At 42.6% G+C, this 22,487-nt stretch overlaps 1 protein-coding gene across 1 annotated transcript in view; it reads left to right on the top strand.

The window, feature by feature from the left end:
* LOC112264219 (12S rRNA N4-methylcytidine methyltransferase) overlaps nt 1–22,487 on the top strand; it is a 54,538-nt gene that overhangs the window by 26,988 nt on the left and 5,063 nt on the right. Inside the window, exons 3-5 of the mRNA XM_042330973.1 lie at nt 9,301–9,437; nt 15,394–15,585; nt 20,221–20,399. Coding sequence (XP_042186907.1) covers nt 9,301–9,437; nt 15,394–15,585; nt 20,221–20,399 — 508 coding nt within the window. The remainder of the gene's footprint in view (nt 1–9,300; nt 9,438–15,393; nt 15,586–20,220; nt 20,400–22,487) is intronic.

The following is a 22,487-nucleotide window of genomic DNA, read 5'->3' as shown; positions in this document are numbered from 1 at the left end:
TACCTAGTGACATTTTAACCCCCTGGTCAACCCCTGCCCCCTCTGTTCTTCCTTATGGCAATGGAGTGGATCATGTCTGAAACAGTTAGAGGTGACAAGACTAGAATTTTATGGTCGCTCACCCAGACTTTGCCGACAACCTTAGTCTTCTGTCCCAAATAAGACACAAAAGTTGGCAAATTGTTTCCTTTCCAAAATGTAGAGATATCTTTGAGGGGTGTAAAACATATACAGTCCCAGTCAAAAGTTTGGACACCAACTCACTCCTACTTATTCTTTATTTTGACTATTTTCTACATTGTAAAATAATAGTGAAGACATCAAAACTATGAAATGACACATATGGAATCATGTAGTAACCAAACAAGTGTTAAACAAATCAAAATATATTTTTCAAAGTAGCCACCCATTGCCTTGATGACAGCTTTGCACACTCTTGGCATTCTCTCCTTCACTCTGTGGTCCAACTCATCCCAAACCATCTCAATCGGGTTGAGGTCGGGTGATTGTGGAGGCCAGGTCATCAGATGCAGCACTCATCACTCTCCTTAACTTGCCATGCTGGTTAAGTGTGCCTTAAATTCTAAATAAATCAGACACTGTCACAAGCAAAGCACTATTACACCTCCTCCTTCATGCTTCACGGTGGGAATCGCACTTGCGGAGATCATCCGTTCACCTACTCTGCGTCTCACAAAGATACGGCGGTTGGAACCAAAAATCTCAAATGTAGATGTCACCAACAACTGGAACCTCAGCACTCCCCAATGCTTTGTATGAAGACTTCTGCATTCTGTAAGGACCAACGCCAGGGATGAGAAGCAGGTACGGGGAGTCAAACATCCAATCAGGAACAGTCATAAAACAAGACAGGAACAGCGTCAGCACAAGGACATAAGACAATCAATGCAGAAGCCTTCATACAAAGCATCAGGGAGTGCTTCGAATGAAGCCCAGCCATCTCGTCAGGCTGCTACGCCTCCGCCGGATCACCGGGCTCCCACGCCTCAGCAGGATCGACAGGCCTTTATGCCTCAGCCGGATCGTCAGGCTCTCACGCCTCTGCCGCTTTGTCGGGATTTCATACCCAGCTGGCTTGTCCAGCGCCCGTTCCTCGGCCGACCCATCAGGCTTGTGGTGGGGGGGTGGGTACTGTAACGCCTGTGCCTGCTCCCCCTCCCTGGAGCTCAAAGCTGCCACGCTCCCCAGCATTATGCACTCCTGCCACCATCAGTACACACACCTGCCTTTGCCTGTCACTCGCATCAGCATATTATTGGACTCACCAGGACTCAATCACCGGTTTTATTACCTCCCTTATATTTGTCAGTTCCCCCCCCATCTCTGTTACCTGCTGCTGCATTGATTGTTGATTGTAATTGTGTACCCGTGTGCTGGCGCAGTTCCTGTCTTGTTCTTTGTCAGTTCCTCATTTAAATGTTCTACTCCCTATACCTGCTTCTCGACTCCAGCGTTGCTTATTTCACTGTATACCAACCCTACCTTGTTACAACACAACTGATTGGCTCAGAAGCATTAAGAAAGAAAGAAATTCTACAAATTAACGTTTAACAAGGCACACCTGTTAATTGAAATGCATTCCAGGTGACTACTTCATGAAGCTGGTTGAGAGAATGCCAAGAGTGTGCAAAGCTGTCATCAAGGCAAAGGGCAACTTTCAAGAATCTAAAATCTAAAATATATTTTGATTTGTGTAACAATTTTGTGGTTAATACAGGACTCTTGAATGAGTAGGTTTCCAAACTTTTGACTTGTACTGTATATTTACTATAAACTTCATAAATTACATCCTGTAAGAGTTCAGCTGCCTTTTTACTGTAATAATTAATCATATAACTAGTGGGTTGGAAAAGTATCCTTATTTCCTGCAGTACTGCCTTGATTCATTCTTTCCTCCCATCCTGTACATCTCACAGAGTTGGTTAGTGACTCTACGAATTTAAGATCTCAGCTTTCGTCTCCTATAAATGTTGTCCTGCTGTAATGAAGTATGAATTATGACTGTCTACAAATTGTTAATTAAAAAAATATATAATTTATAAAACCATTTGTTTATCGTAGAACAACTAGTTGCTATCTATATGGAAGGTTCTTAGTTTTCCAACTCTGTGCTGCATATGAGGGTGCGACCTATCCTTCCACCAAAAATGTACAGACAGTCCGACCAGCGAATGAAAGTTTAGGCGGGACTTCCCAGCCTCCAATGGATGTGGATATGTAACCCGATACCCGAGAGTCTTCAATTCAAGCTGGAAACCGTAGCTGTGAGCCAAAACAGTCGGGGGGTGAATAGACTGATCTATAAGCAAATTACCTTGATAAACAAGTTATATCTTAACTGGTTTATGCTCATTGTGTTTTGTTCACTGGAAGAGAAGAACTCTGTAGGTGTTTTAAAAAGATGTCTGGATGACTCAATTATTTTACACACCACTGAAGTAAAAGAGAGAGACGGCTAGGTAGTGGAGAAACAGCTATGTAGTGATTTTCTCAGACATACTTTTGACAAATGTCATCAATATTATTTGCTATGTTCAACCATTTTACCATTTGTTTATTTGAATGCTCACAGTGATGATGCAGAGAGTGATCGATCAATCAATCAAATGTATTTATAAAGCCCTTCTTACATCAGCTGAGAGGGCTGAGAGAGAGAGAGAGAGAGAGAGAGAGAGAGAGAGAGAGAGAGAGAGAGAGAGAGAGAGAGAGAGAGAGAGAGAGAGAGAGAGAGAGAGAGAGAGAGAGAGAGAGAGAGAGAGAGAGAGAGAGAGAGAGAGAGAGAGAGAGAGAGAGAGAGAGATAGAGAGAGAGAGAGAGAGAGAGAGAGAGAGAGAGAGAGAGAGAGAGAGAGAGAGAGAGAGAGAGAGAGAGAGAGAGAGAGAGAGAGAGAGAGAGAGAGAGAGAGAGAGATTTCACACTGGATAAGACAGGAGAAATACTCCCGACTGACCCTAGCCCCCAGACACACAAACTACTGCAGCATAAATGCTGGAGGCTGAGACAGGAGGGGTCGGGAGATACTGTGGCCCCCGTCCAACGATACCCCCGGACAGGGCCAACCAGGCAGGATATAACCCCACCGACTTTGCCAAAGCACAGCCCCCACACCACTAGAGGGATATCTTCAACCACCAACTTACCATGCTGAGACAAGGTTGAGTATATCCCACAGAGATATCCGCCACGGCACAACCCAAAGGGGGGCGCCAACCCGGACAGGAAGATCACATCAGTGACTCAATCCACTCAAGTGATGCACCCCTCCTAGGGATGGCAATGAAGAGCACCAGTAAGCCAGTGACTCAGGCCCAGTAATCGGGTTAGAGGCAGAGAATCCCAGTGGAGAGAGGGGAACCGGCCAGGCAGAGACATCAAGGGTGGTTCGTTACTCCAGTGCTTTTCCGTTCCCCTTCACACTCCTGGGCCAGACTACACTCAATCAAAGGACCTACTGAAGAGATGAGTCTTCAATAAAGACTTAAATGTTGAGACCGTGTTTGCGCCTCTCACATGGATAGGCAGACCATTCCATAAAAATGGAGCTCTACAGGAGAAAACCCTGCCTCCAGTTGTTTGCTTAGAAATTCTAGGGACAGTAAGGAGGCCTGTGTCTTGTGACCGTTGTTGAGGAAATTTCCTGTATTACCAAATCATGAGAGAGCAAACCACACACAAGTCAGAGTTATCATAAAGTCAATTTTTAATTATATGAGCTTCACCATAGCCCTGTGACTCTCAGATCAATTCAGTGTCTATAAATGTATTCTCTGAGAGTGCTTACAAAACAGTCCTTAGTATCATTTATAGCCAAGATACACCAATCAAAACTCGCATGACGAATAACAGATCTTAGGAAATAACCTTTTACCAGAAAAAGGAGTATCCCATAATTTATAGCATTAGCTATAAATTATTATTCAGTTTGGTCTCCTAAACTAAAGCTCCTATCTTGTTCTTGGTACCACTTAGAACCAAAAACATTACCTCATCCAATGGCATATATCAAATACACCCCCTCCTGGACAAGCTTACAGAGAGATGTGACTGGCACACAGACATTGTGGAGCCACCTAACTGGTTCCCCATTAATCACACCATCCCTTCACATTGTTTAGGAATAGTTTACAGAAACATTCACAGAAAAGACTAACACGACCTCTCCCCTCTCTGGGCCCCAAGTAACTTTTCCCACATAAGCATGCTTATAAATATTAAGAAAACATCTTATTTATAAATGTTACCTAAAGAATTCTGATTCTGCCACGACACCGTAGCATACGTGTAGGTATGTACGGCAGGACCAAATCAGAAAGATGGGTAGAAGCAAGCCCATGTAATGCTTTGTAGGTTAGCAGTAAAACCTTGAAATCAGCCCTTGCCTTAACCGGAAGCCAGTGTAGAGGCTAGCACTGGAGTAATATGATCAAATTTTGGGGTTCTTGTCAAGATTCTAGCAGCCATGTTTAGCATTAACTGAAGTTTATTTAGTGCTTTAGCCAGAAAGTAGAGCATTGCAGTAGTCTAACCTAAAAGTGACAAAAGAATGGATACATTTTTCTGCATCAGTTTTGGACAGAAAGTCTCTGATTTTTGCAATGTTACGTAGATGGAAAAAAGCGGTCCTTGAAACAGTCTTGATATGTTCATCAAAAGAGAGATCAGGGTCCAGAGTAACGCCAAGGTTTATATGAGACGACTGTACAACAATCAAGATTAATTGTCCAATTCAACAGAATATCTCTTTGTTTCTTGGGATCTAGAACTAGTATCTCTGTTTTGTCCGAGTTTAAAAGTAGAACATTTGCCACCATCCACTTCCTTATGTCTGAAACACAGCCTTCCAGGGAGAGCAATTTTGGGGCTTCACCATGTTTCATCGAAATGTACAGCTGTGTGTCATCCGCATAGCAGTGAAAGTTTACATTGTGTTTCCGAATGACATCATTCAGTAAAATATATAGTGAAAATAGTGGTCCTAAAACTGAGCCTTGAGGAACACCGACATTTACAGTTGATTTGTCAGAGGACGAACCATTCACAGAGACAAACTGATATCTTTCCGACAGAGAAGATCTAAACCAGGCCAGAACTTGTCCGTGTAGACCAATTTGGGTTTCCAATCTCTCCAAAAGAATGTGGTGATCGATGGTATCAAAAGCAGCACTAAGGTCTAGGAGCACAAGGACAGATGCAGAGCCTCGGTCTGACGCCATTATGATGGGGTCTAAAACCAGAGAGGCCATGATTATTTCCATTAATGTATCGAGATAAAATACAAAAAAAACGTGAATGTCTCCCTTGATCCTAGGTCCTGGTAGAGTTGTGCAGACTCAGGACAACTGAGCTTTAGAGGAATACGCAGATTTAAAGAGGAGTCCGAAATGTATATTTATATTATATTTTCCTCAAAGAATTTCATGAATTTGTCACTGCTTAAGTGAAAGCCATCCTCTCTTGGGGAATGCTGCTTTTTAGTTAGCTTTGCGACAGTATACATTTTTTTGGGGGGGATTGTTCTTATTTTCTTTAATTCAGTTGGAAAAATAGTATGATCGAGCAGCAGTGAGGGCTCTTCGATACTGCACGGTACGTCTTTCCAAGCTAGTCGGAAGAATCCCAGTTTGGTGTAGTGCCATTTCTGTTCCAATTTTCTGGAAGCTTGCTTTAGTGCTCGGGTAATTTTCTGTATACCAGGGAGCTAGTTTCTTATGACAAATGTTTTTTGTTCTTAGGGTTGCGACTGCATCTAGGGTATTGCACAAGGTTAAATTGAGTTCCTCAGTTAGGTGGTTAACTGAGTTTTGTACTCTGACGTCCTTGGGTAGGTGGAGGGAGTCTGGAAGGGCATCTAGGATTCTTTGAGTTGTCCCGAGAATTTACAGCACAACTTTTGATGATCCTTGGTTGGGGGTCTGAGCAGAGTATTTGTTTCGATTGCAAAGGAAATAAAATGGTGGTCCGATAGTCCAGGATTATGAGGGATAACATTAAGATCCACAACATTTATTCCACGGGACAAAACTAGGTCCAGAGTATGACTGTGGCAGTGAGTAGATCCGGAGACATGTTGGACAAAACCCACTGAGTCGATGATAGCTCTGAAAGCCTTTTGGAGTGGGTCCATGTGAATATTAAAGTCACCAAAAATTTGAATATTATCTGCCATGACTACAAGGTCCTATAGGGATTCAGGGAACTCAGTGAGATATGCTGTATATGGCCCTGTAAACAGTAGCTATAAAAAGTGATTGAGTAGGCTGCATAGATTTCATGACTATAAGCTCAAAAGATGAAAACTTTTTTTGTAAATTGAAATGTGCTATTGTAAATGTTAGCAACACCTCTGCCTTTGCGGGATGTGCGGGGGATATGGTCACTAGTGTAACCAGGAGGGGAGGCCTCATTTAACACAGTGAATTCATCAGGCTTAAGCCATGTTTCAGTCAGGCCAATCATATCAAGATTATGATCAGTGATTAGTTCATTGACTATAACTGCATTGGAAGTGAGCGATCTAACATTAAGGAGCCCTATTTTGAGATGTATCACAATCTCTTTCAATAATGGCAGGAATGGAGGAGGTCTTTATTCCAGTGAGATTGCTAAGGCGAACACTGCCATGTTTAGTTTTGCCCAACCTTGGTCGAGGCACCGACACGGTCTCAATGGGGATAGCTGAGCTCACTACACTGACTGTGCTAGTGGCAGACTCCACTAAGCCGGCAGGCTGGCTAACAGCCTGCTGCCTGGCCTGCACCCTATCTCATTGTGGAGCTAGGGGAGTTAGAGCCCTGTCTATGTTCGTAGATAAGATGAGAGCACCCCTCCTGCTAGGATGGAGTCCGTCACTCCTCAACAGGCCAAGATTCAATCTTGCAACCTTACAGTTAACTAGTCCAATGTGCTAACCACCTGCCTCTCATTGCACTCCACGTGGAGCCTGCCTGTTACGCGAATGCAGTACAAGCCAAGTTAAGTTGCTATCTAGCATTAAACTTATCTTCATAAAAAACAATCAATCATAATCACTAGTTAACTACACATGGTTGATGGTATTACTAGTTTATCTAGCGTGTCCTGCGTTGCATATAATTGATGCAACGCAGGGGGATGATTTAACAAAAGCGCATTTGCGAAAAAAGCACAATCGTTGCACGGCTGTACCTAACCATAAACACCAATGCCTTTCTTAAAATCAATACACAGAAGTATATATTTTTAAACCTGCATATTTAGCTAAAAGAAATCCAGGACAGCAGGCAATATTAACCAGGTGAAATTGTGTCACTTCTCTTGCGTTCATTGCACGCAGAGTCAGGGTATATGCAACAGTTTGGGCCGCCTAGCTCGTTGCGAACTAATTTGCCAGAATTTTACGTAATTATGACATAACATTGAAGGTTTGTGCAATGTAACAGGAATATTTAGACTTATGGATGCCATCCGTTAGATAAAATGCGGAACGGTTCCGTATTTCACTGAAATAATAAGCGTTTTGTTTTCGAGATGATAGTTTCCGGATTCGACCATATTAATGACCAAAGGCTCATATTTCTGTGTGTTATTATGTTATAATTAAGTCTATGATTTGATAGAGCAGTCTGACTGAGCGATGGTAGGCACCAGCAGGCTCGTAAGCATTCATTCTAACGGCACTTTCGTGTGTTTTGCCAGCAGCTCGTCACTGTGCTTCAAGCATTGAGCTGTTTATTACTTTAAGCCTATCAACTGGCTGGTGTAACCGATGTGAAATGGCTAGCTAGTTAGCGGGGTCCGCGCTAATAGCGTTTCAAATGTCACTCGCTCTGAGACTTGGAGTGGTTGTTCCCCTTGCTCTGCATGGGGCCGCGGATTTTGTGGAGCGATGGGTAACGATGCTTTGAGGGTGGCTGTTGTTGAGCCCAGGTAGGGGCGAGAAGAGGGATGGAAGCTATACTGTTACACTGGCAATACTAAAGTGCCTATAAGAACATCAAATAGTCAAAGATATATGAAATACAAATGGTATAGAGCGAAATAGTCCTATAAATACTATATTAACTACAACCTAAATCCTCTTACCTGGGAATATTGAAGTCTCATGTTAAAAAGAACCACCAACTTCATATGTTCTCATGTTCTGAGCAAGGAACTTAAACGTTAGCTTTTTTACATGGCACACATTGCACTATTACTTTCTTCTCCAACACTTTGTTTTTGCATTATTTAAACCAAATTGAACATGTTTCATTATTTATTTGAGGCTAAATTGATTTTTATTGATGTATTATATTAAGTTAAAATAAGTGTTCATTCAGTATTGTTGTAATTGTCATTATTACAAATACATTTTAAAAATCGTCCGATTAATCGGTATCGGCATTTTTGTCCTCCAATAATCGGCATCGGCATTGAAAAATCACAATCGGTCGACCTCTACACTCGACAGTTTTAGCTTTAGCCAGCACCATCTTCAGATTAGCCTTAACGTCGGTAGCCCTGCCCCCTGGTAAACAGTCTATGATCGCTGGATGATTCATTTGAAGTCTGATACTGTGGGTAATGGAGTCACCAATGACTAGGGTTTTCAATTTGTCAGAGCTAATGGTGAGAGGCTTCGGCATCTCAGACCCCGTAACGGGAGGAGTAGAGACCCGGGAAGGCTCTTGATAAAGTATGTGCAGGGGCTGAGCTTATAACTCCAGAAAGAGATTGGCAGTCAAACTAATTGTACATTTTTTTACAAGGTGTTATTGGGGGTAAGTCTTTATTTTTCAGTGGCATTTTTATTTATCAGGACACATATTGTGTGATGTGTGGGTGTAGCTTAGATCGTCCAGGGAATTTGGGGCTGGGGTGTAGCTTGGACGGCAGGCTAAGTTGACAAAAATCTTTCAAGAGGGGCAAGGATGACTAAACAATTGACTTTTTGATGCGAATGGAGAACTGTCTATCTAGATAGCTGTTGTGTGTTTTGTGACAACTAAAAGTGACTCAAACAGTATGGTTGGTTAAAAGGTTCTTCAAATGTTCACAACTATGTTTAAGTGCATGATAGCAATTAATACAATGGCAATAATATATCATATAATTGCAATTATATGATTGGACATTTCATGATTATTTAGTCTTTCATAGTGTAATAGTGCATTAGGAATTGAGGTATGCTAACTAATCATTCTCTGAGCAATCACCTTAGAAATCAGGACTATGTATAGGCTAATTGATAGAGGGTTGTCATTGTAAGGCCTCTGAAAGCACTGTCCTTGACATCAGACTACCTATTGTCTGTGTCCATAGGTTGTTCTGGACATGACTTTTGGAGGTGGAGGTCACACCAAAGCCATCCTGAGGGCATCTCCTGAGGTGACAGTTGTGGGCCTAGACCGAGACCCCACAGCATTCAGCTTAGCTCAACAGCTGGCCAAGGAACACAGGTGATTGCCTTTTTTATAATAATTACAGTGCTATGTATAATATTGGTATACATTGTACTTAAGTCACATATTTCACAGATTTGCAAGTCAAAATACATTTGTTTGCAAATGTAATCTGCATGTAGAAATGTCAATGAACATCAAGGGATCCTTTGGGATTTTGGCAACGAGGCCCTTCTTCCCCAGAGTCAGATGAGCTTATGGATACCATTTTTATGTCTCTGCGTGCAGTATGCAGGAAGTTGCTAACTAGTTACAAATTGTGCTAACGTTAGACACAAATAAATAAAAATGGTATCCATGACTTCATCTGACTGGGAAAGTAGATAAAGGGTCTCATTGCCAAAATCCCAAAGGATCCCTTTAACACATCTTAATATGCAGTAACATAAAAGTCATTGTAAAATGTGTAGGCTACCTACAATGCAATTAATTTCACTGTACCTGCTTACATTCTGATTCATATATACATACTTTAGAGGCAGTTATTTGAAGTGAGACTACAAAACAGAATAGACACTCTAATAAAGTCTGATTCACAATAGCTCTACTGCCGAATGTGATTGGTATGTGCTTGCATTGTTAATGCTGTTATGTGGGTTATTTTCCCTCAAAGTTATACAGTCAACAATTTTTGGATCATAGTTTAGATTGAAGGTTAGCTAGATCATGATGCAGCCTTTTACATCCCAGCTCCCAACCCTCTCCACCTCCCTGCCAACCTTCAAACCCTGAAAGAAAATGAATCACTGAGTAACTGCTGCTAAAGCCCCTCGTTTCACAAACCATCCACATCCATTGTGTCAGGGAGACTTAAACCCAGTCCCCCTACGCTTAGCTGGTGGGCCTGGCGTCTCATTTGTCAGAACAGAGGCCCACGGCCCCAGTGTGAGGGAGATGCTGCCTCCCACTGAGGTTCCGTCAGTGGTGAGTGGGAGGTGAAGAGAGAGGAGAGCCCAGCAAACTTTGAAGAGAGAGGAGGGAGACACCGGGCCACTGTGTTTAATAATGAGGGAGAGTGTGTGTGCGAGAGCAAGCGAGAGTGCATGAGGGAGGATGAAAATGAGATGTTCCTAAGACCACGGCGTGGGTAGGAATCCTTTTACGTAGATTCCGGGGAAACCTCTCTCGGGGGGAATGTCTGCTACACCAACGTGCCTATGAGAGGGGGATGTGACGGAAGAGAGAAAATCAGAGTACGCCATTCTGTCAGCAGCAATATACCCCAGCTATAAACCCTTCCACACCCACTCACGATTTGAGAGAAGCCAGAGAAATCTAGCAATTAGCTAATATTATTGGAAGCCTGTATAAAAGACCCTTGCAGCCCACGTAATGCCTCCACACAACAGGGCTGGAGAGCATTCTCTTCTCTCTCTCTCGTATTTCTATCCTCACTGATTTCACTTCTCTTTTGCCTTGCAAAAAGTACAGCCTTGATGCAAACTATTGAAGAGCGATGTGAATCTGCACTTATGTAATTGCTTAGATTAGTGCCCAGAGGAAGAGTTCGATTTTCTAGCGTAGTAGACGCACTGACAACTTTCACATTGGTTGCAGTGGTCTGAGGGGTATCCTATGAAGGAAGCTGGATCTACTCAGGGTTTTCTAAAGCTAGCCAGCTTCAATTAGCTTCAGATTCCAACTCAGGCTTCATCTGTATTACTACGGTATGAAGCCTGCCGCAAACTCTATCAGGCTTGTAACTGTGCGTACATGTCACACATGGCTAGTCGAACACTGAACTCTTCATTGAGACAATGCTGAAACATCAAGCAATGGGCAAATCAGTTGCACATTTTCATTTGTGCCAAAATCAAAATGAAAGAAGGCCTGAGACGATACCAGTATCGCAATATTTTTTTCCTTGCTAAAAATGGAAATGCGAAGCAGATCAAAGTCTTTGGTCCTTTATAAACCTGCTGTATGTGAAATAGTGTGTGCTTGAGCTTGAAAAATCAATAAATGTAACTCTGAATGACATCATGTTGTTTGTTTCCAAAGTTAGGGCGGTTTTCCTAAAGAAGGTAAATCTGCTTTGTGTTTTGTTTCCTTGCCACGACACTGAGTATTGCGATACTGTTATTGTCGAGGCCCTAATGTTGAGACTTAATTCTCTATTCTGAGTGTGACAATATTGTGGAGATTCTACGCACTAGTCTATTACCAGCGATATCTTTCTTATTGCTATTACTTACATACAGGGGGCTTTATGTGTGTGCAACTTTTAGGTGGAAAATTGACAAAAGCCGCATCTGGGGGGAAAAAGAAAGTAAATTACTAGTGATTGGTGTCTGCGTGTCATTGATTTGCATGGGGTGATTAGCATTTAGTAAGTAACCTGATATATCATGTTTACTTTAGACACCATTCCACTCTCCTAGGGTGAAATTTAGTGAACAGGCCTACCAGGGAGAAGAAAGGGGAAACGACATTAGTTGTGGCACTCTACTGAGAATCTACGTAGCTCTAACTCTCTTTAGTCTTAGGCTTACATCTTCAACACTTCATGCTACATTTGTTTATTTTTAAGTTTAGTTTAAACTTCTAGAGTTGAGGTTGCTTAAGTTCACATTCCAAACCAAACACAAGCATCTTTCGCCGGTGGTACTTTGTGTGTTCTTTTTTCATGTCCTGTAGATATTTTCATCACTGCTCCCCTGCTGAAAGCAATCAATCAGCATCTTGTCTTAGGCCTTAGTGACGCAGGTAGAGGAGCTGAGCAGGTCAGCACTGGGGAATATTTCAGACTTGATTTGTGGAGAAGCAGCGCGTCACGTTGGACACACACACACACACACGCTTAGCACTCAACGGTGAGGACTCCTGGCACTTTTACCTCAAGATGGGGCATTGGGAGGGGAATGGCATCTGCGGATGTGTGTTTTCAAGTGCTGCTGAAAATAGTGCATTTTTGTGTAATGCATTCAGGTTACAGTCATGAAAATGGAAAACAAAGGACACAGTATTTACACAGTACATCCATACTGTACATCTGTGTCATCCGTCAGAGGAAGTGCTTAAAAGATTAAACAAACCAACAGAGGAATTGTATTTTTAATTATTTTTTAATTGAACCTTTATTTAACTAGGCAAGTCAGTAAAGAACAAATTCTTATTTACAATGACAGAATATGTGTAGGCAAACCCTTATCTGCTCTACTTCAAACCCAGATAACTAGGTGACAGACACTCATATGAAGAAGACTGCAGCAGCTCAAAGCTCTGTTCCTTTATTAAGGTCCTGCTCCAGGGCACCAATACTACCACCAATACTTACTTCCAGGATGGGCCTACAGTACACAGACAGGGAAGGGATTTCTTTATAACATTTGTGGACAACTGGGGACATTTTCTGGGGCAAGTAGCAAAAATAGATGCAGGCTGAGCACTTGTGGAGAACCTTGACAGAAATTGGAACAGGGTGTTGATTAAGAAAGACAGAAGTTTTGCTGTTTAATGGCCAATCTTCACACGTCATGAAGACCCTAATGGAACTTAAATGGAAGCAGTTCCCAAAACACCTTTTAATGTGATATGTGACATGGAAGTTGTAGTGACTACAGACAGTCAGAGCCTCAGTGTTTAACATCTCATCTGACGAATGGCGCTCTTTGCAGGACAGTAACCCCAGTCACCACCCTGGGGCATTGGGGTCTAGAGGGAAGAGTGTCCCTACTGGCCATAGTTTGACACATGCACGTGAAGGAGAGTGGTTGTAACAATAACCAGTTCATCATAATTTTTTTAAAGAAGGTTGCCCTGCCTGGAGCCCTGTTACCTCACTCAGCAGGGCAGGGCACTGTCCAGCATTACTTAAGGTCATTCAATCCACCATATGCCCCAATGTGGCCTTCTCTTCAATCATTTAACATGTTGTCGGTGGGCCAGGGGAGATGGCATTTAAAATAACAACAACCTTTTATTCAGTTACAAGTTAAGAATGATGTCAATGTTGTGGGTTGCACAATTACATAGATAGATAGATCAGTTCTCTAAAGCAATTATAAGCCTATACTTGGCCCACACACACACACACACACTTCTTTAATAATATAACACCTTACGTAAGGCATTTATATATCCAACCATGTGTCTAAGCCACATAAAGAAGTTAGTCAATAAAAAACATTATAACTGTTTTGCATATTCTTAAATCCTCCTGTGACTCACAGAAAAAGCGCATCGGAGCCTCCTCAGCGTGTTTGGGAGTTCAACCGGCATAGCTGAGGGTGTGTAGAAAAAAATAACCAGGATCTTAAATATAGTAACTGAAAATGGTTACTAATGATAAGGAAATTGCCCACTTGGTCAGTGTCTCATCTCTTGCAATTATCAATTAATAAAGCCCATAGATTAAAATCCCTTACTAAGAAAGCTCCATCATAATCTTTTGTAGTCCAACACGTTTTAGCCATAACTACTATGAGAACAGTTTGTTAGGGTCTTTGTCTCTTCATTACTTAATCCACCTCCTCTCCTTGCCTGCCTGCCTTATTGCTGAAGACAATGTAAGATTTGTGGAGGAGGCTAGAAGAGTTGACACGACACCATCTGTACCAAACCAAGTTTATGATTAAACCTTACGATGCATTTAAACAAGTCAACTACCTGGATGAAATTAAATGTATCTCCACACACTGTGTTGTTTACCATGGTAACCAAGTTTAATTGAATTAGGGGGATAACAAAGGTTTGTAAATGTAGATGTTATGTCCATGAAACAATGTATGGATAATATGATATCCCTTCAGTTTTCCTACACTTTATTACATTTTATACTCAATGTAACTTTTTAGGGGACTCTGAAGGGAGTGAAATGCATCAAGAGTCCTGATTGATAAAAACGGTCTTAAACCAATGAGCTGCAGAAGCCATAAATTCTCAGCATATTGACATAAGGTCTTACTGTGTACTGCGTTGGTACACAGTAGGCATGGTTGCTCTGTCTGGGGGCACTGCTCTGTTGAGATGGGACCGGGAGGGGGTGGACGAGTCTGTGAAGCACGTGGGTGTGGAGAATGCCTTGCTATAGATTTTACAGCATATTAATGACTGCAGCGAAGAATGGAAAACTTCTAGAGCATGATAAGGAAAAGCCCTGGCCTGACAGCGCGGGCGAGATGCTCCACTCAACCTTTGGTCTCTCAAGCGTCAGTGGGTGTATAAACACAAGGACCCCAAGGGCTGCTTGGTAACGCCCCTTGCTAAGCCGTTAGTGGGAGAGACCTTATCGAGATGGCCACTGCTATTATATCTTTATTGCCGCAATGGGGGTCTTTTATTTTATTTCAACAAGACTATTGAGAGGAGACTAGTGGATGTTAGATGCAGAGGAATCTCAATTGTCTGCGGTGCTGAGATGTGGAAGACGTTATATGTCAGGTTGTGTCGTAAGACCTCGCCTCTGTCTCTCCCTTTCTGTCTGCCAGTTTTGGGTGACCCCTCAGGCTGATTTATGGCTGCCCTTCTAGCTACCAGCCATCATCTCTGCTGACTATCTGAAAAGGTCACATGAAAAATGCATGACCGTGATTGGAAGATCCCACTACCTGTGTGTGTGGCAGGAGTCTGTGTCTTGTACAGGGCTGTCTGTGTCTTGTACAGGGCTGTGTGTGTGTTGAGGCAGGAGGCTGTGTCTTGTACAGGGCTGTGTGTTGTACAGGAAGGATTTGCATGGGGATGGGGTCCAGAGGAGACAGGTGTTGAACAGCAAGGAAAGGGTGACTTTTTCTGTCCACCACTTTTGCTTTAAAGGTTTTTATAGTGCTTTTTATTTGTCTCATTAGCATTCATAACAAACAGGAAGAGTCAACAGGAGTTTTTGTACAAATTCTTGTACAGTATTTCTGACCTGTGTTGAATGTGTTTACATAATCTGTACCCATTTCTCCATGTCTCTTTCCTGACATTTAATTATCTGATGAAAGGTTTCCCCCCTCCCTCCCTCCCCCAGTGGCCGGGTGCACCCGTTACTGGGGCGTTTCAGTGAGCTGGGAGCCCTGCTGTCTAGACTGAGGTTGCAGTCAGGTAGTGTGGATGCTGTTCTTCTGGATGCTGGCTGCTCCTCCATGCAGATGGACTGTCCCGAGAGAGGCTTCTCCCTCAGTAAGGATGGCCCTCTGGACATGAGGATGGATGCAGACAGGTGGGACCACGCATAATCACCCCTACACTGCTGATGTGCTCTTAAAGTGGCAGTGCACGGTGAAGGCTCCGTGCACGATTTCGCCACAAGTTGCACAAAGCATTATTGTCATTTTATGTCCATCACTATGTATTATAGGGTAGTATCAGTGATTATTAATGATATAGGCCTATGTGTCTGGAGGATACATTGAACTACCTTCAGCCCAGGTTACTCTAACATAGTATGTGTTCCTCAACACACATACGGCATCTCCTTCCTACATCACGCTGGGAAATTTTATAATCTGTGGAGGCAATTTTATTTCCCTGCTTCTGTCACTGGCATGAGAGGAAAGTCATTTGGGTCAACAATTTATTCCCATAGGTGTGTGTGTGAAAATCCAGAAAATCACATTGTAGGATTTTTATTGAATTTATTTGCAAATTATGGTGGAAAATAAGTATTTGGTCACCTACAAACAAGCAAGATTTCTGGCTCTCACAGACCTGTAACTTCTTCTTTAAGAGGCTCCTCTGTTCTCCACTCGTTACCTGTATTAATGGCACCTGTTTGAACTTGTTATCAGTATAAAAGACACCTGTCCACAACCTCAAACAGTCACACTCCACACTCCACTATGGCCAAGACCAAAGAGCTGTCAAAGGACACCAGAAAAAAAATTGTAGACCTGCACCAGGCTGGGAAGACTGAATCTGCAATAGCTAAGCAGCTTGGTTTGAAGAAATCAACTGTGGGAGCAATTATTAGGAAATGGAATACATACAAGACCACTGATAATCTCCCTCGATCTGGGGCTCCGCACAAGATCTCACCCCGTGGGGTCAAAATGATCACAAGAATGGTAGGCAAAAATCCCAGAACCACACAGGGGGACCTAGTGAATGACCTGCAGAGAGCTGGGACCAAAGTAACAAAGCCTACCATCAGTAACACACTACGCCGCCAGGGACTCAAATCCTGCAGTGCCAGATGTGTCCCCCTGCTTAAGCCAGTACATGTCCAGGCCGTCTGAAGTTTGCTAGAGAGCATTTGGATGATCCAGAAGAAGATTGGAAGAATGTCATATGGTCAGATGAAACCAAAATATAACTTTTTGGTAAAAACTCATCGTGTTTGGAGGACAAAGAATGCTGAGTTGCATCCAAAGAACACCATACCTACTGTGAAGCATGGGGGTGGAAACATCTTGCTTTGGGGCTGTTTTTCTGCAAAGGGACCAGGACGACTGATCCGTGTAAAGGAAAGAATGAATGGGGCCATGTATTGTGAGATTTTGAGTGAAAACCTCCTTCCATCAGCAAGGGCATTGAAGATTAAACGTGGCTGGGTCTTTCAGCATGACAATGATCCCAAACACACCGCCCGGGCATCGAAGGAGTGTCTTCGTAAGAAGCATTTCAAGGTCCTGGAGTGGCCTAGCCAGTCTCCAGATCACAACCCCATAGAAAATCTTTGGAGGGAGTTGAAAGTCCGTGTTGCCCAGCAACAGCCCCAAAACATCACTGCTCTAGAGGAGATCTGCATGGAGGAATGGGCCAAAATACCAGCAACAGTGTGTGAAAACCTTGTGAAGACTTACAGAAATGTTTGACCTCTGTCATTGCCAACAAAGGGTATATAACAAAGTATTGAGAAACTTTTGTTATTGACCAAATACTTATTTTCCACCATAATTTGCAAATAAATTCATTAAAAATCCTACAATGTGATTTTCTGGATTTGTTTTCTCATTTTGTCTGTTATAGTTGAAGTGTACCTATGATGAAAATTACAGGCCTCTCTCATCTTTTTAAGTGGGAGAACTTGCAGAATTGGTGGCTGACTAAATACTTTTTTGCCCCACTGTGTGTGTGTGTATATATATATATATATATATATATATATATGCACATTGGAATTTGTAGTCTATCAATCTATCCTTGCCTCCGAGGACTTTGACAGTGATTTGACATGAGCTTTTCAAATTGACAGGTATTATGTTTCTGCGGAGAGGAACGGCAATTGTTATTGTATAATCAGTAGGATTCCGCCGCATCAGCCAACCCTTACAGCAGCAAAATGAGAATGATCAATACATCTCACAGTAGCAAAGCAGAGTGGTTCATGAACTAGTATATCATATTAGTGTCCGATGAATGAATGAGTCACTCTTGCTGTTGTAGATTAACACTATATTAGGGCTTGCATCTGTTCTTTATCTTTACCACCCATTTACACTGTAAAAACCCATCTCGGTCAATTATGTGGTTTATTTTTGCCCCATTTGAGAAACCTCAAAGGCAATGTATTTTAAACACTATTTGAAGCTACATATTTTTGTCTCTTATTATAGTATAAACAGACAGGGAGCAAAATATCCTTTGTTTTTAGGTTATGATAAGGTATGACAATTGTACTACGTTCATTAAAGCATTTTATTGTAATTCATATTCCTTTAAAAAAATATTTATTATAATACCCTTGTTCTGTTACCCTAATTGAAATGACCAATGAACCTCTTTCAATAATTGTTCATATGGCTGATCTCAAGTTTATACAGTTGAAGTCGGAAGTTTACATACACTTAGGTTGGAGTCATTAAAACTCGTTTTTCAACCACTCCACACGTCTTGTTAAAAAACTATAGTTTTGGCAAGTTGGTTAGGACATCTACTTTGTACATGACACAAGTAATTTTTCCAACAATTGTTTACAGACAGATTATTTCACTTAATTCACTGTATCACAATTCTAGTGGGTCAGAAGTTTACATAAACTCAGTTGACTGTGCCTTCAAACAGCTTGGAAAATTCCAGAAAATGATTTTATGGCTTTAGAAACTTCTGATTGGCTAATTGACAACATTTGAGTGAATTGGAGGTGTACCTGTGGATGTATTTCAAGGCCTACCTTCAAACGCAGTGCCTCTTTGCTTGACATCATGAGAATATTTAATGAAATCAGCCAAGACTTGGAGACCTCCACAAGTCTGGTTCATCCTTGGGAGCAATTTCCAAACGCCTGAAGGTACCACATTCATCTGTACAAACAATAGTACGCAAGTATAAACACCATGGGACCACGCAGCCGTCATACCTCTCAGGAAGGAGACGCGTTCTGTCTCCTAGAGATGAACATACTTTGGTGCAAAAAGTGCAAATCAATCCCAGAACAACAGCGAAAGAACTTGTGAAGATGCTGGAGGAAACGGGTACAAAAGTATCTATATCCACAGTAAAATTAGTCCTATATCGACATAACCTGAAAGGCCCCTCAGCAAGGAAGAAGCCACTGCTCCAAAACTGCCATTAAAAAGCCAGACTACAGTTTGCAACTGCACATGGGGACAAAGATTGTACTTTTTGGAGAAATGTCCTCTGGTCGGATGAAACCGAAATAGAACTGTTTGGCCATAATGACCATCGTTATGTTTGGAGGAAAAAGGTGGATGCTTGCAAGCCGAAGAACACCATTCCAACTGTGAAGCATGGGGGTGGCAGCATCATGTTGTGGGGGTGCTTTGCAGCAGGTGGGACTGGTGCACTTCCCAAAATAGATGGCATCATGAGAGAGGAAAATTATGTGGATACATTGAAGCAACATCTCAAGACATCAGTCAGGAAGTTGCAAATGGGTCTTCCAAATGGACAATGACCCCAAGCATACTTCCAAAGTTGTGGCAAAATGGCTTAAGGACAACAAAGTCAAGGTATTGGAGTGGCCATCACAAAGCCCTGACTTCAATCCTATAGAAAATCTGTGTGCAGAACTGAAAAAGCTTGTGCGAGCAAGGAGACCTATAAACCTGACTCAAGTACAACAGCTTTGTCAAGTGGAATGGGCCAAAATTCACCCAACTTATTGTGGGAAGCTCGTGGAAAGCTACATGAAACGTTTGACCCAAGTTAAACAATTTAAAGGCAATGCTACCAAATACTAATTGAGTGTATGTAAACTTCTGACCCACTGGAAATGTGATCACAGAAATAAAAGCTGAAATAAATCTTTCTCTCTACTATTATTCTGACATTTCACATTCTTAAAATAAAGTGGTGATCCTAACTGACATAAGACAGGGAATTTTTACTAAGATTAAATGTCAGGAATTGTGAAAAACTGAGTTTAAATGTATTTGGCGAAGGTCTATGTAAACTTCCGACTTCAACTGTAGATAGTCGTCTACACTGTCTATTTCAAGGTTTACTGTACAGGTGATGTTTGTGTGCCTGCTCCTTTTCTATGCATTCAAATCTGTTGAGGCATATGTGGAATTTTAATATGCAGAGGTCAGCGTTGATTTTTCCTCTGACATAACCTTTTGCATTTGTTTTCCAGCACAAACTGAAATGACACATGATATGTATGATCATTGGCACATTATTAATCTAAAGCTTTAAATGTCATTCCCTCCAAACACTTTGGTGTATTTTTATCCACATTAATTATGTTTCTCTAACGAGATGTACCGAGAACCTGTCGATGAGTAAATGGAGACAAATGAACTGGCAAATATAGACATATGGCTCTGCCACTGGCTACATCTCCCTTGTTAGCCACAGAGGTTTTCAGCTGTGTCTGAGATATGTCGGACTTCGCCGCTGTCAGCAAGGACGTGACGTCAAGCAGCCTAATTGGGCACTTCTTTGTGCGTAGGTACCCCGACATGCCCTGCGCTGCTGACGTTGTGAACGCCTTAGATCAACAGGCGCTTGCGTCCATCCTCACTGCCTATGGGGAGGAGAGGCATGCCAGGAAAATAGCCTCGGCCATGGTGGAGGCACGCAGTGTCTACCCCATCACCCGGACACAGCAGCTGGCCAGCGTGGTTGCAGGTACCCTCATTAATTCCCTACATCGTCTTAGAGGCTCAGTGCAGAAACGGTAGGGAAATATTAAGCCCCCGTCTCCCTGTGGGACCTATTTGTCTAGGGAAAAAAATCACGATGGCTCTAATCTCAAACATCATCCTCTCCTGTCTGGATTTTGGATTCCTCTCGCACCTCTTTCCTGATGAGATTACTAGTAATAAGGCGGAGAGATGCGTAGGGTGCGGCTGCCGCTCTGACAAGAGAGAGTGACTACCTCTCTTTTTCACATGAGCCCCCATTCTCCCTTCCCTTACTCCCGTCTTCCTCCTCCCCTTTGTTGCTTTTGATTTCGTTTCCCACCCTATCTTATTTTATGCCCATCCCCGCAGCCCGTCTCATTCACACACATGCACACACACTCATGCACACATTGAGGATGGATCATCATTTTTTTAATGCATTTAAAAAATATATATTTTTGCTTCCCTCTGAGAGCTAGAAAGAGAGGTCTTCTCAATGGCTGTTACGGAGCTAGTCGCTACGTGCGTCACACAGGGAGAACAGGTGTGAGGGAGGACAGCTGTTTGATGTCTTGAAGAGCAGAGCGAGTCACCAGCAATCTTTATTCCAATCAATCCAAGAGGTCCTGACTCGTGTGGGTCCCAGGGGGTCAGCTAGGCTGCTGGTGACACCGTTGCCTAGGGAAGAATGCCATGTGGGCGGAGGGGAGGGGAGGTTGTATTTGTGTAAGGGGGCACACTTTGTAGCGCAATGTTTGGGAGTGTTTGGGACCGAAATGATAGTGTGCTATAGATTTATTTGACGGGTCTTTCTTTTTCTCTCCATCTCTCTACCTTTTTGCAGGCACACTTAGATCAGAAGGCAGATCTCTTAAGCCTCAGACTACAGTGACAGGAAGCCTTCCAGACTGTTTGGCCATGTTGGGGTGAAGAGCTTGTTTTGAGCCAGGGCTCAACACTGTGTTTGCTACCGGTAGCCCTGCAGCTCTTCTGTAAGGAGTAGTAGCCCTGCAGCTCTTCTGTAAGGAGTAGTAGCCCTGCAGCTCTTCTGTAAGGAGTAGTAGCCCTGCAGCCCTTCTGTAAGGAGTAGTAGCCCTGCAGCCCTTCTGTAAGGAGTAGTAGCCCTGCAGCCCTTCTGTAAGGAGTAGTAGCCCTGCAGCCCTTCTGTAAGGAGTAGTAGCCCTGCAGCCCTTCTGTAAGGAGTAGTAGCCCTGCAGCCCTTCTGTAAGGAGTAGTAGCCCTGCAGCCCTTCTGTAAGGATAGTAGCCCTGCAGCCCTTCTGTAAGGAGTAGTAGCCCTGCAGCTCTTCTGTAAGGAGTAGTAGCCCTGCAGCTCTTCTGTAAGGAGTAGTAGCCCTGCAGCTCTTCTGTAAGGAGTAGTAGCCCTGCAGCTCTTCTGTAAGGAGTAGTAGCCCTGCAGCTCTTCTGTAAGGAGTAGTAGCCCTGCCTTCTACATTTCCTTTCCATTCACCTGTATTATGAAAATGTAGTGACATACTAATTCAAATAGTTCCTGCCTCAATAGAGCCATTCAGAGTTAATTGTACTGAACGTAATTCCGAAATTTGAATTTGATTCATCTGTTTATTAACCTCTTTAGCAGAGTTAGCTAAAGGACATGGATCTGATTTCATGAGGAGAAAAACACCACAGAAATAGACAAACCAGTCAAATAAATATGACTTAACCAACCCATAGGTTATATAAATTGATATGAATACAACTAAACATTTTCGGGGTATAATGAACAAAATCTACAATCCACTAACAAATCAAATATTAGACTATTAGAATTAATTGTGTGTGTTTAGCTTACATACATTTGCATAACACAATCATGCAGTTTTGCTTCAGTTATGGCTCCAATATATTAATTCTAAGCCGATTGTCGCCCAACCCCTTCCCTGCCAGAGTCAACAGTAATGCCTAATGAGTCCTCCCTACCCCCTCTCGCTTGCACCCCAGCATCTATTTTGTTACAAATTAAGCAGTGGTGGTTGGGTTGTTGAAGGTGTTGAGACACCATAATGACAGGTACCTTGAGAGCCTTTTACTCCCCCCACTCACTCCCTCCCTCCATACATCCCCTTGTC

Source organism: Oncorhynchus tshawytscha, linkage group LG12 (assembly GCF_018296145.1).
Source record: "Oncorhynchus tshawytscha isolate Ot180627B linkage group LG12, Otsh_v2.0, whole genome shotgun sequence".
Lineage (NCBI taxonomy): Eukaryota > Metazoa > Chordata > Actinopteri > Salmoniformes > Salmonidae > Oncorhynchus > Oncorhynchus tshawytscha.
Note: the sequence above shows the minus strand (reverse complement) of the source record. Positions and strands in the feature narration are given on the sequence as shown.